Source organism: Callorhinus ursinus, unplaced genomic scaffold, assembly GCF_003265705.2.
Source record: "Callorhinus ursinus isolate GAN/ISIS: 27379988/994484 unplaced genomic scaffold, GSC_fseal_2.0 scaffold1, whole genome shotgun sequence".
Classification (NCBI taxonomy): Eukaryota; Metazoa; Chordata; class Mammalia; order Carnivora; family Otariidae; genus Callorhinus; species Callorhinus ursinus.
In genome coordinates, this window is record NW_027397063.1 from 73,438,121 (window position 1) to 73,450,710 (window position 12,590).

The 12,590-nt window shown below is 36.5% G+C and overlaps 1 protein-coding gene across 5 annotated transcripts in view; it reads right to left on the reverse strand.

The window, feature by feature from the left end:
* YEATS2 (YEATS domain containing 2) overlaps window positions 1–12,590 on the reverse strand; it is a 107,412-nt gene that overhangs the window by 52,425 nt on the left and 42,397 nt on the right. For all 5 annotated transcript variants that reach the window (XM_073896450.1, XM_073896466.1, XM_073896459.1 and 2 more), the window contains 3 exons: window positions 11,827–11,938; window positions 6,006–6,054; window positions 3,504–3,680 (listed from right to left, as the gene is read on the reverse strand). In XM_073896450.1, coding sequence (XP_073752551.1) covers window positions 3,504–3,680; window positions 6,006–6,054; window positions 11,827–11,938 — 338 coding nt within the window. The remainder of the gene's footprint in view (window positions 1–3,503; window positions 3,681–6,005; window positions 6,055–11,826; window positions 11,939–12,590) is intronic.

The window sequence follows — 12,590 nt, forward strand, 5'->3', positions numbered from 1 at the left end:
TGTGTGTGTGTGTGTGTGTGTGTGTGTGTGTGTGTGTGTGTGTGTGTACATACACACCACCTCTTCTTTATCCATTCATCTGTCAATGGACACTTGGGTTGCTTCCATAATTTGGCTATTGTAAATAATGCTGCAATAAACACAGGGGTGCATGTATCTTTTCGAATTCATGTTTTTGTATTCTTTGAGTAAATACCCAGTAGTGGAATTACTGTATCATACATATAATACTTCAATTTTTAATTTTTTGAGGTATCTGCACACTGTGTTCCACAGTGGCTGCACCAGTTTGCATTCCTACCCACGGTACATGAGGGTTCCCTTTTCTCTACATCCTCGCCAACACTTGCTCTTTCTTGTGTTTCTGATTTTCGCCATTTTGACAGGTGTGAGGTGGTATCTCATTGTGGTTCTGATTTGCATTTCCCTAATGATGGGTGATGCTGAGCAACTTTTCATGCATCTGTTGGCCATCTGTATGTCTTCTTTGGAGAAATGTCTGTTCATGTCTTCTGCCTATTTTTAAATTGGATTATTTGTTTTTTGGTGTTGAGTTGTAGAAGTTCTTCATATATTTTGGATATGTCATTCGCAAATATCTTCCCCCATTCAGTAGACTATCTTTTAGTTTTGTTGATTGTTTCCTTTCCTGTGCAGAAGCTTTTTATTTTGATGTCATCCCAAGAGTTTATTTTTGTTTTTGTTTCCCTTGCCTTGGGAGACATATCTAGAAAAGTGTTGCTACTGTCAATGTCACAGAAATTATTGCCTGGAATCTCTTCTAGGATTTTTATGGTTCAGGTTTCACATTTAGATCCTTAACCCATTTTAAGTTTATTTTTGTGTGTGGTATAAAAAAGTGGCCCAGTTTCATACTTTTGCATGTTGCTGTTCCGTTTTCCCAACATCATTTGTTGAACAGACTTCTTCCCATTGCATATTCTTGCCTCCTTTGTCAAAGATGAAATGACCATATAAGCATGGGTTTATTTTTGGGTTTTCTATTCTGTTCCATTGTTCTACGTGTCTTTTTTTTGTACCAGTACCATACTGTTTTGATTACTCCAGCTTTGTAGTATATCTTGAAATCTGGGATTGTGATACCTCCAGTTTTATTCTTCTCTTTCAAGACTCTGGCTATTTAGGATTTTTTTTTTTTTTTAAGATTAATCTTATTTTTGGAGTGCCAGGTGGCTCACTCAGTTAAGCGTCTGACTCTTGATTTTGGCTCAGATCATCATCTCACGGTCATGGGATGGAGCTCCACATCAGGCTCCGTGCTCAGTGAGGAGTCTGCTTGAGATTCTCTCTTTCCCTCTGCCTCTCCCCCTACTCGCATTCACACACAGTTCCTCTAAAATAAATAAAGTTGTCTTAAAAAAAAAAAGAGAATTTATCTTTATTTTAGAGAGAGAGCAGGACGGACAGGAGAGGGAGAGAGAATCCCAAGCAGACTCTGCTGAGCCTGGAGCCTGACACAGTGCTTGATCCAACAACCCTGAGACCACGACCTGAAACCAAGAGTTAGATGCTCAACCGACTGCACCACCCAGTGCCCCTTAGGGTCTTTTGTGGTTCCATACAAATTTTAAGATCATTTGTTCTAGTCTGTGAAAAATGCTGTTGCTATTTTGGTAGGGACTGCATTAAATCTGTAGATTGCTTTGAGTAGCCTGGACATGTTAACAATATTTTTCTTCCAATCCATGAGTATGGAATATTTTACCATTTGTTTGTGTCACCTTCAATTTCTTTCAGTGTTTTATAGTTTTCAGAGTATAAGTCTTTCACTTCCTTGATTGAGTTTATTCCTAGGTATTTTATTCTTTTTGGTGCAATTGTAAATGCGATTGTTTTCCTAATTTCTCTTTCTGCTGCTTCTTATTAGTGTATAGAAATGCAACAGATTTCTGTACACTGATTTTGTATCCTGTGACCTTACTAAATCCATTTATCAATTCTAGAAATTTTTTTGGTGGAGTCTTTAGATTTTTCCATATATAGTATCATGTTATCTGCGAACAGTGACAGTTTTACTTCTTCCTTACCAATTTGGATGCTTTTTATTTCTTTTTCTTGTCTAATTGCTATGGCTGGGACTTCCAGTATTATGTTGATGGAGTGGTGAGAGTGGGCATCCCTGTCTTGTTCTTGACCTTAGGGGAACTAGTATGATGTTAGCTGTGAGTTTTTCATATATAGCCTTTATTATGTCAAAGTACATTCCTTTAAACCTACTTTGTTGAAGGTTTTTATCAGAAATGGTGTACTTTGTCAAATGCTTTTTCTGCATCTATTGAAATGATCATATGGCTTTTATACATTCTGTTATTGATGTGACCTATCACACTGATTGATTTTTTAATACTGAACCATCCTTGCCTCCCAGGAATAAATCCCATTTGATCATGGTGAATGATTTTTTAAAAATTTATTGTTGGATTCAGTTAGCTACTATTTTGTTGAGGATTTCTGCATCTATGTTCATCAGAGATATTGGCCTGTAGTATGTTTATCTGGTTTCAATATCAGGGTAACACTGGCCTCATAGAATGAATTAGGAAGCTTTCCTTCCTCTTCTATTTTTTAGAATAATTTGAGAAGAATAGGTATTATCTCTTCTTTCAATGTTTGGTAGAATTCCACCTATGAAGCCATCTGGTCCTGGACTTTTGTTTGTTGGGAGGTTTTTTTGTTTGTTTTTAGATTTATTTACTTATTTTAGAGAGAGATTGTGAGCATGCATGCATGCAGGGGGAGGGGTAGAGGGAGAGAGAGAATCTCAAGCAGACTCCCTGCTGAGCACAGTGCCTGATGTGGGGGCTTGATCCCATGACCCTGAGATCACAACTTAAGCCAAAACCAAAGAGTTGGATGCTCAACCAACTGAGCCATCCGGGCGCCCCAGGAGGTTTTGTACTGATTCATTTTCATTGCTGGTAATCAGTCTGTTCAAATTTTCTATTTCTTCCTGATTCAGTTTTGGGAAGATATATGTTTTTAGGAATTTATCCATTTTGTCTAGGTTGTCCAATTTGTTGGCATATAATTTTTCATAATCTTCTTATAATTCTTTGTATTTCTGTGGTGTCAGTCGTTATATTGTATTTTAAATAAGATTAGACACTTTACATTCAGTTTCTTGTTCACACAACTAGGGACCAAACCAAAAAGTTTTCCTGTAACATATTAGAAGAAACCAATATAATCATCAAAAAAATAAACATTTAATGCCTTTTTGTGAGTTTAATGTTCTATAAAATGTCAGTAGAACTTCATGAAAAATATTTTCTGAGAAGAATAAAGATTTGGCTATTTTCATAACTGGACTATATAGTAGAGGCACCGTGCCTACTAATGGAAAATTTATTTTCCATACACTCTTAAATCTCTATAGGCAGCAGTTCAAAATCATATTACACAAATGAGAGAAAGGAATGCCCCAGAGAGTGACTCCTCTGTAAAAGGAAAAATTCATTTCCATACAAGGAAAAATATATTACCTTTCTCCATACATGTATCAGGTACTGGCTCATGTGACTGCTTTATCGGTGAGGAAGCTTTCACTGGGGCTGGAATGGTCAAAGGCAATGATGGTGGGGCATCAGAGATGTCTGACTCGGAGGACTGAGGATAAATGGAGTCTTCTCCAAGAGAATGTCGGTGAAGCTCAACATCCACTACCTACACAATCAGGCAACAATTGGGCTCATGAATCCATGATCAATGTCACAGAAACCCCCAAACCTGTCCAAGAACATGGTGCTCTAAGAGATGTGACAAATGATTTCTAATCAGACTTCAAAGGTAATTTCAATCTAAGAACTAAAGGATTTATCCCAGAATATAGTTTGGTTTAACAGATAACTCAGTGAAACCAATCATATAATTGGGGCCTTTCCATTTGCTGTTTCTATGCCTTAGAACACTACTCCCACCCCAAATCTCTGCATAAGTGTCTCTTTCTCATCATTGGGTCTCAATAGAATGTCACCTTCTCAGAGACGCCTTCTCTAACCAACCTAAAGTAACCCCCTTGTCCCCCAGCAACTCTCTTCTTTATAGCACTTATTTTAAGTGAAATTATCTCATTTGCTTTTGTTTACTATATACTTTCTCCCCATTTTCAACACAACCAAGAAGATAACTCCTTAAAAGCAGTAGCTACCTTATTCATCTCTGTATCCCCAGTACCAGGACCAGTGTCTAGTATACGGTATATGCTCAATAAATATCTTTTGATACAACACAGCACACTTCCCTAAACAAAATAGGGTTTAACTAGCTAATTCTCACCTAATGGCTACTGCTGATTTATCATGAATAAAAAAAAAAAAAAAAAAAAAAGTGGGAGGAGGTGTATGGGGAAGGAAAACAAAGTTGGAGGTCTCATTTCCTGACTTCAAAACTGATTATTACAAAACTATAGTAATCAAAACAGTGTGGTACTGGCATCAAGAAGACATACAGACCACTGGAATAAAATGCCCCCTCATATATATGGTCAAATTATTTTTGACAAGGGTGCCAAGACCACTGGGAAAAGCACAGTCTTTTCAACAAATGGTGCTGGGAAAACTGCAAATCCACATGCAACAGAATGAAGGTGGATCTTTACCTCACACTATTTACAAAAATTAACTCAAAATGGATCAAAGACCCAAGCATAAGACCTGAAACAATAAAACTCTTAGAAGGAAACATAGGGCAAAGCTTCATGAGAGTGAATCTGGCAATGGTTTCTTGGATGACACTAAAAGCACAGGCAACCAAAGAAAAAATAGACAAATTGGACTATATCAAAATTAAAAACATCTATGTATCAAAGGACACAATCAGCAGAGTGAAAAGGCAATCCACGAATGATCTGATAAGAGACGCGTATCAAGAATGTAAAAAGAACTCCTAAAACTCAACAAAAACCCAAACACATGATTCACAATGGGCAAAGGATTTGACTAGACGTTTCTCCAAAGAAGATTCACACACAGCCAATAAAAAGATGAAAAGATACTCAACATCAATAATCATTAGGGAAATGCAAACCAAAACCACAATGAAATTTACCACCTCACACACTCAATAGTTTGGCTACTATCAAAAAAAAAAAAGGGAAAACAGTAAGTGTTGACAAAGATGTGGAGAAACGAACTCTTGCGCACTATTCGCAGGAATGTAAAATGGTGCAGGTGCTGTGTAAGTAGTGGGGCAGTCCTTCAAAAATTAAAAATAGAGCTACCATGGGGCACCTGGCTGGCTTAGTTGGTGGCATGTGTAACTCCTGATCTTGGGGTTGTGGGTTTGAGCCCCATGTTGGATGTAGAGATTACTTAAAAAAAAAAAAAAAATAGAGGTACTCTATGATCCAGCAATTCCACTTTCTTGGGTATATACCCAAAAGAACTGAAAACACAGACTCAGATACCTGTACATCCATGTTCCTAGCAGGATTATTCACAGAGCCAAAAGATGAAAGCAACTCAAGTGCTCATTAATAGATAAATAAACAAAATGTGGTATAGACACACAATGGAGTATTATTCAGCCTTTTTTAAGAAGGAAGTTCTGATGCATGCTACAACATGGATGAACCTTGAGAACATTATGATAAGTAAAATATACCAATAATAAAAAAACACACTGTATAATTCCACTTATATGGTACCTAGTCAAAAATTCATAGAGACAGAAAGTAGAAGGGTGGTTGCCAGAGGCTGAAGGGAGAGGGGGATGGAAGTTGTAAATGGGTACCATTTCAATTTTCGAAGATGAGAAAGAGTTCGGGGGATGGATGGTAGCAATAGATGCACAAAAAATGTGAATATATTTAATACTTCTTAACTGCACAACAAAAATTGTTAAAATGGTAAATTCTGTTTATCATTTTTTTAAACTAAAAAGGAGAAGACAAACTTTTTAAAAAATTAAGCACTCATTTTTCCTAAATAAAAATGAAGATCAATTTCCATTCTACCTTATTCCCAAATAATACTGTAGGAAAAAACCTACCGTCTCTGCTCCAAGAGTCTGCAAGCCAGTGTAAGTTCTATCCAGCTATTGAAAGACAAAAGAAGAGTGTAAAGTTTCACTGAGCTTACTTATAAATCTTAGGATACAATCTCATCTAAAACCCCTTTCACCACAAACCTTCATAACACAGAATCTACTTTTTCATAATATAAACTATCAATCACTTCAATAAAAACCCTCTTATTCAGGGTGGAATGAGTAAAATTAATAAAAACAACTTCAAACATATAGGTATTGTACTTTTAATATAAACTATACACTTCTAAAAACATTCTAAGAACAATCTAAAAATGGAGGAAGTTTTACACAAAAAGATATTTACTACAGCATTATTTACAACCACAAACTGAAAACATGAACATCCAAGTAATAGAGAAATGCTTAAGTAAATCTTTTTTTTTTTTTTTTTTAAGATTTTATCTAGGGCTGCCTTAGTCATTAAGCATCTGCCCTCAGCTCAGGTCATGATCCCAGGGTCCTGGGATGGAGCCCCACATCGGGCTCCCTGCTTGGTGGGAAAGCCTGCTTCTCCCTCACCCACTCCACCGGCTTGTGTTCCCTTTCTCACTGTGTCTCTCTCTGTCAAATAAATAAATAAAATCTTTTAAAAAAAAAGATTTTATTTACTTATTTGAGAGAGAGGCAGAGCACCGAGGGAGAGGCAGACTCCCTGCTGAGCAGAGAGCCCGATGTGGAGCTTGATCCCAGGACCCTGAGATCATGACCTGAGCAGATATTTAGCCAACTGAGCCACCCAGGCACCCCTTAAGTAAATCCTGAACCATCATTTGTAAAGTATTACATAGCCACTTAGATGTTTACAAAGATGATGTAAAAAATATTTTAAAAAGACAGGCTATGGGCGTGGCCTGGTTGGCTCGGTTGCTAGAACATGTGACTCTTGATCTTGGGGTTGTAGGTGTTAGCCCCATGTAGGGTGGAGAGATTACTTAAAAAATAAAATCATTTTTTTCAGGGGCACCTGGGTGGTTTGGTCAGTTAAATGCCTGACTCTTGATTTTGGCTCAGGTCATAATCTCAGAGTTGTGAGATCGAGCCTCCAGTCAGGCTCCATGCTGAGCATGTAGCCTGCTGAAGATTCTCTCTCACCCTCTCAAACAAAACAAAAACCAATAAGTAAAAAATTTTTTTTAATCATTTTTTTTTTAAAAATGGGATTTAAAATGGGATGTCCGCCTGGGAGGCTTAGTCGGTTGAGCATCTGCCTTCAGCTGAGGTCACGATCTCAGGGTCCTAGATTCAAGTCCCATGTTGGGCTCCCCGCCCAGTGGGGAGCCTGCTTCTCCCTCTCCCTGCTCTTGTGCTCTTGCTCTCTCTCTCTCTCTCCCTCTCAAATAAATAAAATCTTTTAAAAATAAATAGATTGGCTATAAAAATACACATATAGTATGATGACACAATTATATACTTAAAGTATATTTACTAAACATTTTTGAAAAAAATGAACGAAAATTTAAGCAATATAGGCAATGCTAATAATCACTTCCAATGTATTAGCATCATGGATGATTTATTTTAGAAGAAAGAAAGGAGTATAACCTGAGCGAATGTTAATAATATAAACAAAATTTACATTTACAAAGAGGCTGTTCTTATTCCTATATTTTATTTATATTCTATCACTTAAAAAAAAAGGTCTGTATACACACACACACACACAAATACGGAATATTACTCAGCCAAAAAAAGAATGAAATCTTGCCATATGCAACATGGATGGACCTAGAGGCTATTGTGCTAAGTGAATTCAGTCAGAAAAAGACAAATTCTTATATATAGAATCTAAAGAACAAGACAAATAAACAAACAAACAAAAACTAGAAACAGACCTATAAACACACAGAACTGGTAGTCGCCAGAGAAGACAGGGCTAGGGTGTTGGGCAAAATAAGTGAAGGGGATTAAGAGGTACAAACTTCCAGTTATATAATAAATAAGTCACAGGGATGACAAGTACAGCATAGGGAATATAGTCGATAATACTGTAGTAACTTTGTATGGTGACTACACTTACCGAGTCGAGCACTGCATAATGTATAGAATTGTTAAATCACTATGTTGTATACCTGTAACTAGTATAACACGGTATGTCAACTATATTTCAATAAAAATAAAATGAAAATCAAAAAAAGTTTTTGTTTAGCATAAACAATTTGTTATTTGACAGCATTTTTGCTTTGTTTGAAGCAATAAAGCATTCTGCAAAAAAAAAAGGATCTGTGGAGCTTACCAATATAAACATTACACGGAAGCACCTGGGCGGCTCAGCTGGTTAAGCAAAGGACTCTTGATTTGGCTCAGGTCATGATCTCAGGGTCTTGAGATCAAGCTTGAGTTTGGCTCCTTGCTCAGCAGGGAGTCTGCTTGAGGTTCTCTAACACTGTCCCTCTCCCCTCCCCCACCAGCTCATGCTCCCTCCCCCCTCCCACTCTCTCAAAAATAAATAAGTCTTTTGAAAAGAAATAAACATTACAGAGTAAGATCGACAGGGAAAAACTATTCAGTTGGGTAAAAAGGAAAGATGATTTACTAATCAGTAAATAGAAAACTCTAAGACTTGCAAAAAGTAGATTTCAAGTCAGGCTGAGTTCCTTAGCAGCCAACACAGACATGACAACTCGGTCATGAGATCTAGTTTCCCAAAAGAAAGACAATGCAGGGTGGATTCATGCTAGTTCCATGGAAGAGATCTAGTTTTAATACTTAAATCATAGCCAACAGTATGACTACTAATTTTAGGCTATATCCATTTTCATATTCTTCAGAGCATGGAAATAATAGTCTCTCTGTAATGTGCACTGGCTTATTTATCATTCTTGGGACCACACTCTAAGAGAGACACTGATAAAATAGAACTGTTATCAAAACAGCAAGAGGAACTAGAAAGTACAACACACAAGGAATTTTACAAGAATAGGTTCTGCCTGGAAATGATTTAAGGAGAGACATGAAGGCTGTCATTAAACATTTTTAGGGTTCTTATAAAACAAAACAAAGTCCTGTCCTGTGCTACTCCAGAAATCAAATGAGCACAAATAAAATCAAGGTTAAAAAAAAAGCACACAGTTTTAGTTAAATTTATGAAAGAACTTACCAAAAGCTTATTTACTAAATGGATAAATGGATTGTTCTGGGAGTTACTGTGCTCTATGGTTGACAGCTGATCAGGAATGCAGAATGTGGGAATTGCATACATTCTGGGAACTTTAAATTGTACATACATCTAACACTTGAGTATTTAGTATTTAATGTAATTATACAGTATCAAATATAGATCAAGTATTTCAGCATTCCAGTATACCAAGAGGTCACTATGGGCTTAAATAGTTAGGAAAAGTACAAAGGAACTTGAACTTTAAGAATGGAAAGAATTCAAACAGGCATTCTAGGAGGGCAAGAGCATAAAAAAAAGACACAAGAGAAGAAGGCCCGAGGCACTTCTGGGACATGAATAACTGACCTGGCTGGAGTAGTATATCCATGCAGGGGACTAGTGTGAGATAATTTAGGGGAAGTGTGTTCAGTCAAAATGTGAAAAGCCCTGAAGAGTAGGCAGGAAGTCTGAACTTAAGTGGAGGGAATTCAATGAAGGTTTCTCAGAAGGAATAGCATAATGGTTCTCCTATTTCAGGAATACTAATTGGATGGTGGTGTGCAGCATGGACTAAGGGTAAAGGAGACAGATTAGAAGGAAGGAAGCTGATCAGGAGACAGTAGAATAATGGTCTAGGCAAGAGTGGGAAAGGCAAAGGGTAGGAAAGATGATGAAGAAAGAATAATAGTAACTGAACAAATATTTAGAACAAAGAGGCAAGAATCCAAGATGGCTCTGTGAGTTAACAAAGAAATAACAGGCAAAAGAACACTCCAGTACAAACAAAGATCATACAAGTACAACACAGACGTTTAAGGCCTCAAGGCAAATCAATACATAACAAACAGTAAAATTAAGTTTTCCAGAAAAGCTGATAAGAAAGTTTAAATACTGTCATTTTTAAAACAGTGTGCCTCTGGGGTGCCTGGTGGGCTCAGTCAGTAGAGCATGCAGCTCTCGATCTCAAAATCATGAGTTTGAGCCCCACGTTGGATGCAGAGATTGCTTAAATAAATAAACTTTTAAAAATAAAAAAATAAAACATAATAAACTGTGTCTCAATACTCCACCAGGAACTCTAAGTGATGTAGACAATATAATAGGATGAGAACTATGTAAACAATTCCTTTTATTTTAGAAATTAGGGCTGGGCCCAGTGTGATATAAGATGGTATGTGTAATGCTTAAAATAAGATAAAAGGTCAAAAACTAATGATGTAATATATGGTGATTAACATAACAATAAAAAAATAAAAAAAAAATAAGATAAAAGGAAAGCAAACTATTTTAGACCTTCCTCTAATTAAGTGGGACCATATCCTGCCCCTCTGAACAAAGTGGCTATATATTCTTTATTTTATTTTTTTTAAAGATTTTATTTATTTATTTGAGAGAGAACAAGAGTGAGAGAGAGAGAGCCCAAAAGCGGGTAGGGTCAGAGGGAGAAGCAGACTCCCTGCTGAACAGGGAGCCCAATGTGGGACTTGCTCCCAGGACTCTGGGATCATGACCTGAGCAGAAGGCAGTCGCTTAACCAACTGAACCACCCAGACGCCCATGCATATTCTTTATTTTGTTCCAGTTCTTTTCTGAGGTCAGAAAGCAATCTAGTCTTAGAATAATCTCTAAAAAAATAACTGCAACATGAAGTTAAGCAGTGCTATCACCAATGGAGGGCAAATTTCAACCTTAAGATTGAAAAGGTTGTATTGGTAGAACAAAAGGAACAAAATGGGAATTCTGCAGATGTACTGATACTCACTGAGTTCAATTTTGTGAGCCATTAATGGGAACAATGTGGTAAACCACAAAGTAAGAGTGTTTTGGGGTAAGTTTAATATTAGAAATTTATCTTATGTAGAGAAAATCTACATGAAACTATATAGAGAGGAACTAGGAAAACATTTTAAAAATGGCCTTTCAATTATAAAAGTTAAACATGTTTATTATATAAAATTAGAAGAAAAAAAAAGATAATAAGGGCAAGAGAAATTGCCCACAATGTCATTACTTCAATTACTCCAAAATTTTGGTATATTTCTTTTGTTTTTTCCACCTATTTAAAATCACAGTTGACTTCATACTATAACATACAGTTTTGTACTCTGTGCTTTTCACTTACTATAATTGGTAGTTTTTCCACATGTATAGAAGACACTTCATAAAATATAATGGCTACATAATAAACATGGAGATATATCAATGAAGAATTTCTTAAAATACAAATCAAAAGAATTACAACTTTGTACAGTACTTTCAATTTCCTACAACATGTTCATTTCTGTCTTTATCCTTACAAGATAAACATATCTATATCCTTATGAGATAAATAGACGACGCTTATTTGCCTCATTTTACAGAAAAGTAAATAGATTTTGTTTTTAAGACCTCAGTCACTTAGTCTCAGGTAACACAGTAACAGTGAGCTTTGATCAGCGATTCAAGTCTTCTGATAATCTGATCAGTTCATCTTTTTAAATATACATTCTGCTATAACGCAACCCTTCCCCAGCCTTCAGAGAACAAAGGAGTGTTGTAGCAGTCTGCATAACACAATCAAAAAGATTAGTCCTGCTTCCACCGTCCTTGGCCACTTCCCTCAAAAGGCCTAACCAACAGCTTTAAGTAACCAGGTAAAAAGAGGTACATCATTTCGGGGGAGTAACGTGTTGTTACAATACCTTCAGATTATGTATGATATCTATCCGCTTGTTCTGGCTGTCCTTAAAATGAACTTGAACTCTGACAGGAAACTCACCCCAGCCTCTTCTGGTTAGATGAAAAGGAGGCTCTCTAGGGAAAAGCATATATTAACACATTAAGCCAGAGTCACATTCTCATTCTAGAGAGGAAATGTTTTCTCCTACTGGGTAAGTCGGAAATTCACAGCCTCTGATAATAATTTACATTTTTCTCATCTGAAGCTCAATCGATACACTGAATTTTTCCTGAAATGCTAAAAGAAAAATTCAACTCAAACCTACATTAAACTTTCAATCACTGAATACTTAGAGCTAAGAGACTTATAGTATATAATCCAACATCATGATTTCCATAGGCAGGGAAGGTGATTTGATGGATGTTACATATTAGAAGCCAGAATCCTTGACTGCTACTTGGCAGACACAGGCTGTGAGGTATATGTTTCCTACCCCAGACACTCATATTTATTCCTCTACTCTGGCAAAAATAGAATAAATCACAAATGCTCAATCTGAAAGTGACAATTTATTTGAAACTATCCGCTAAAAGGACTTAAGGAACTATGTTTACCATACGATCTTCACCAGTGACTATGATTTTAGTGGATAGAGGAGGAATGTATGTGAATGCTGATTGGACTAAAGAATTTTCAGTCAAAACATAATTTGTGAAGGGAAGAAAAAGGAAAGTTGATGGAAAAAAGACTAGCAAATTGTTAATGATTCGGTATAGGAGGGTTCAA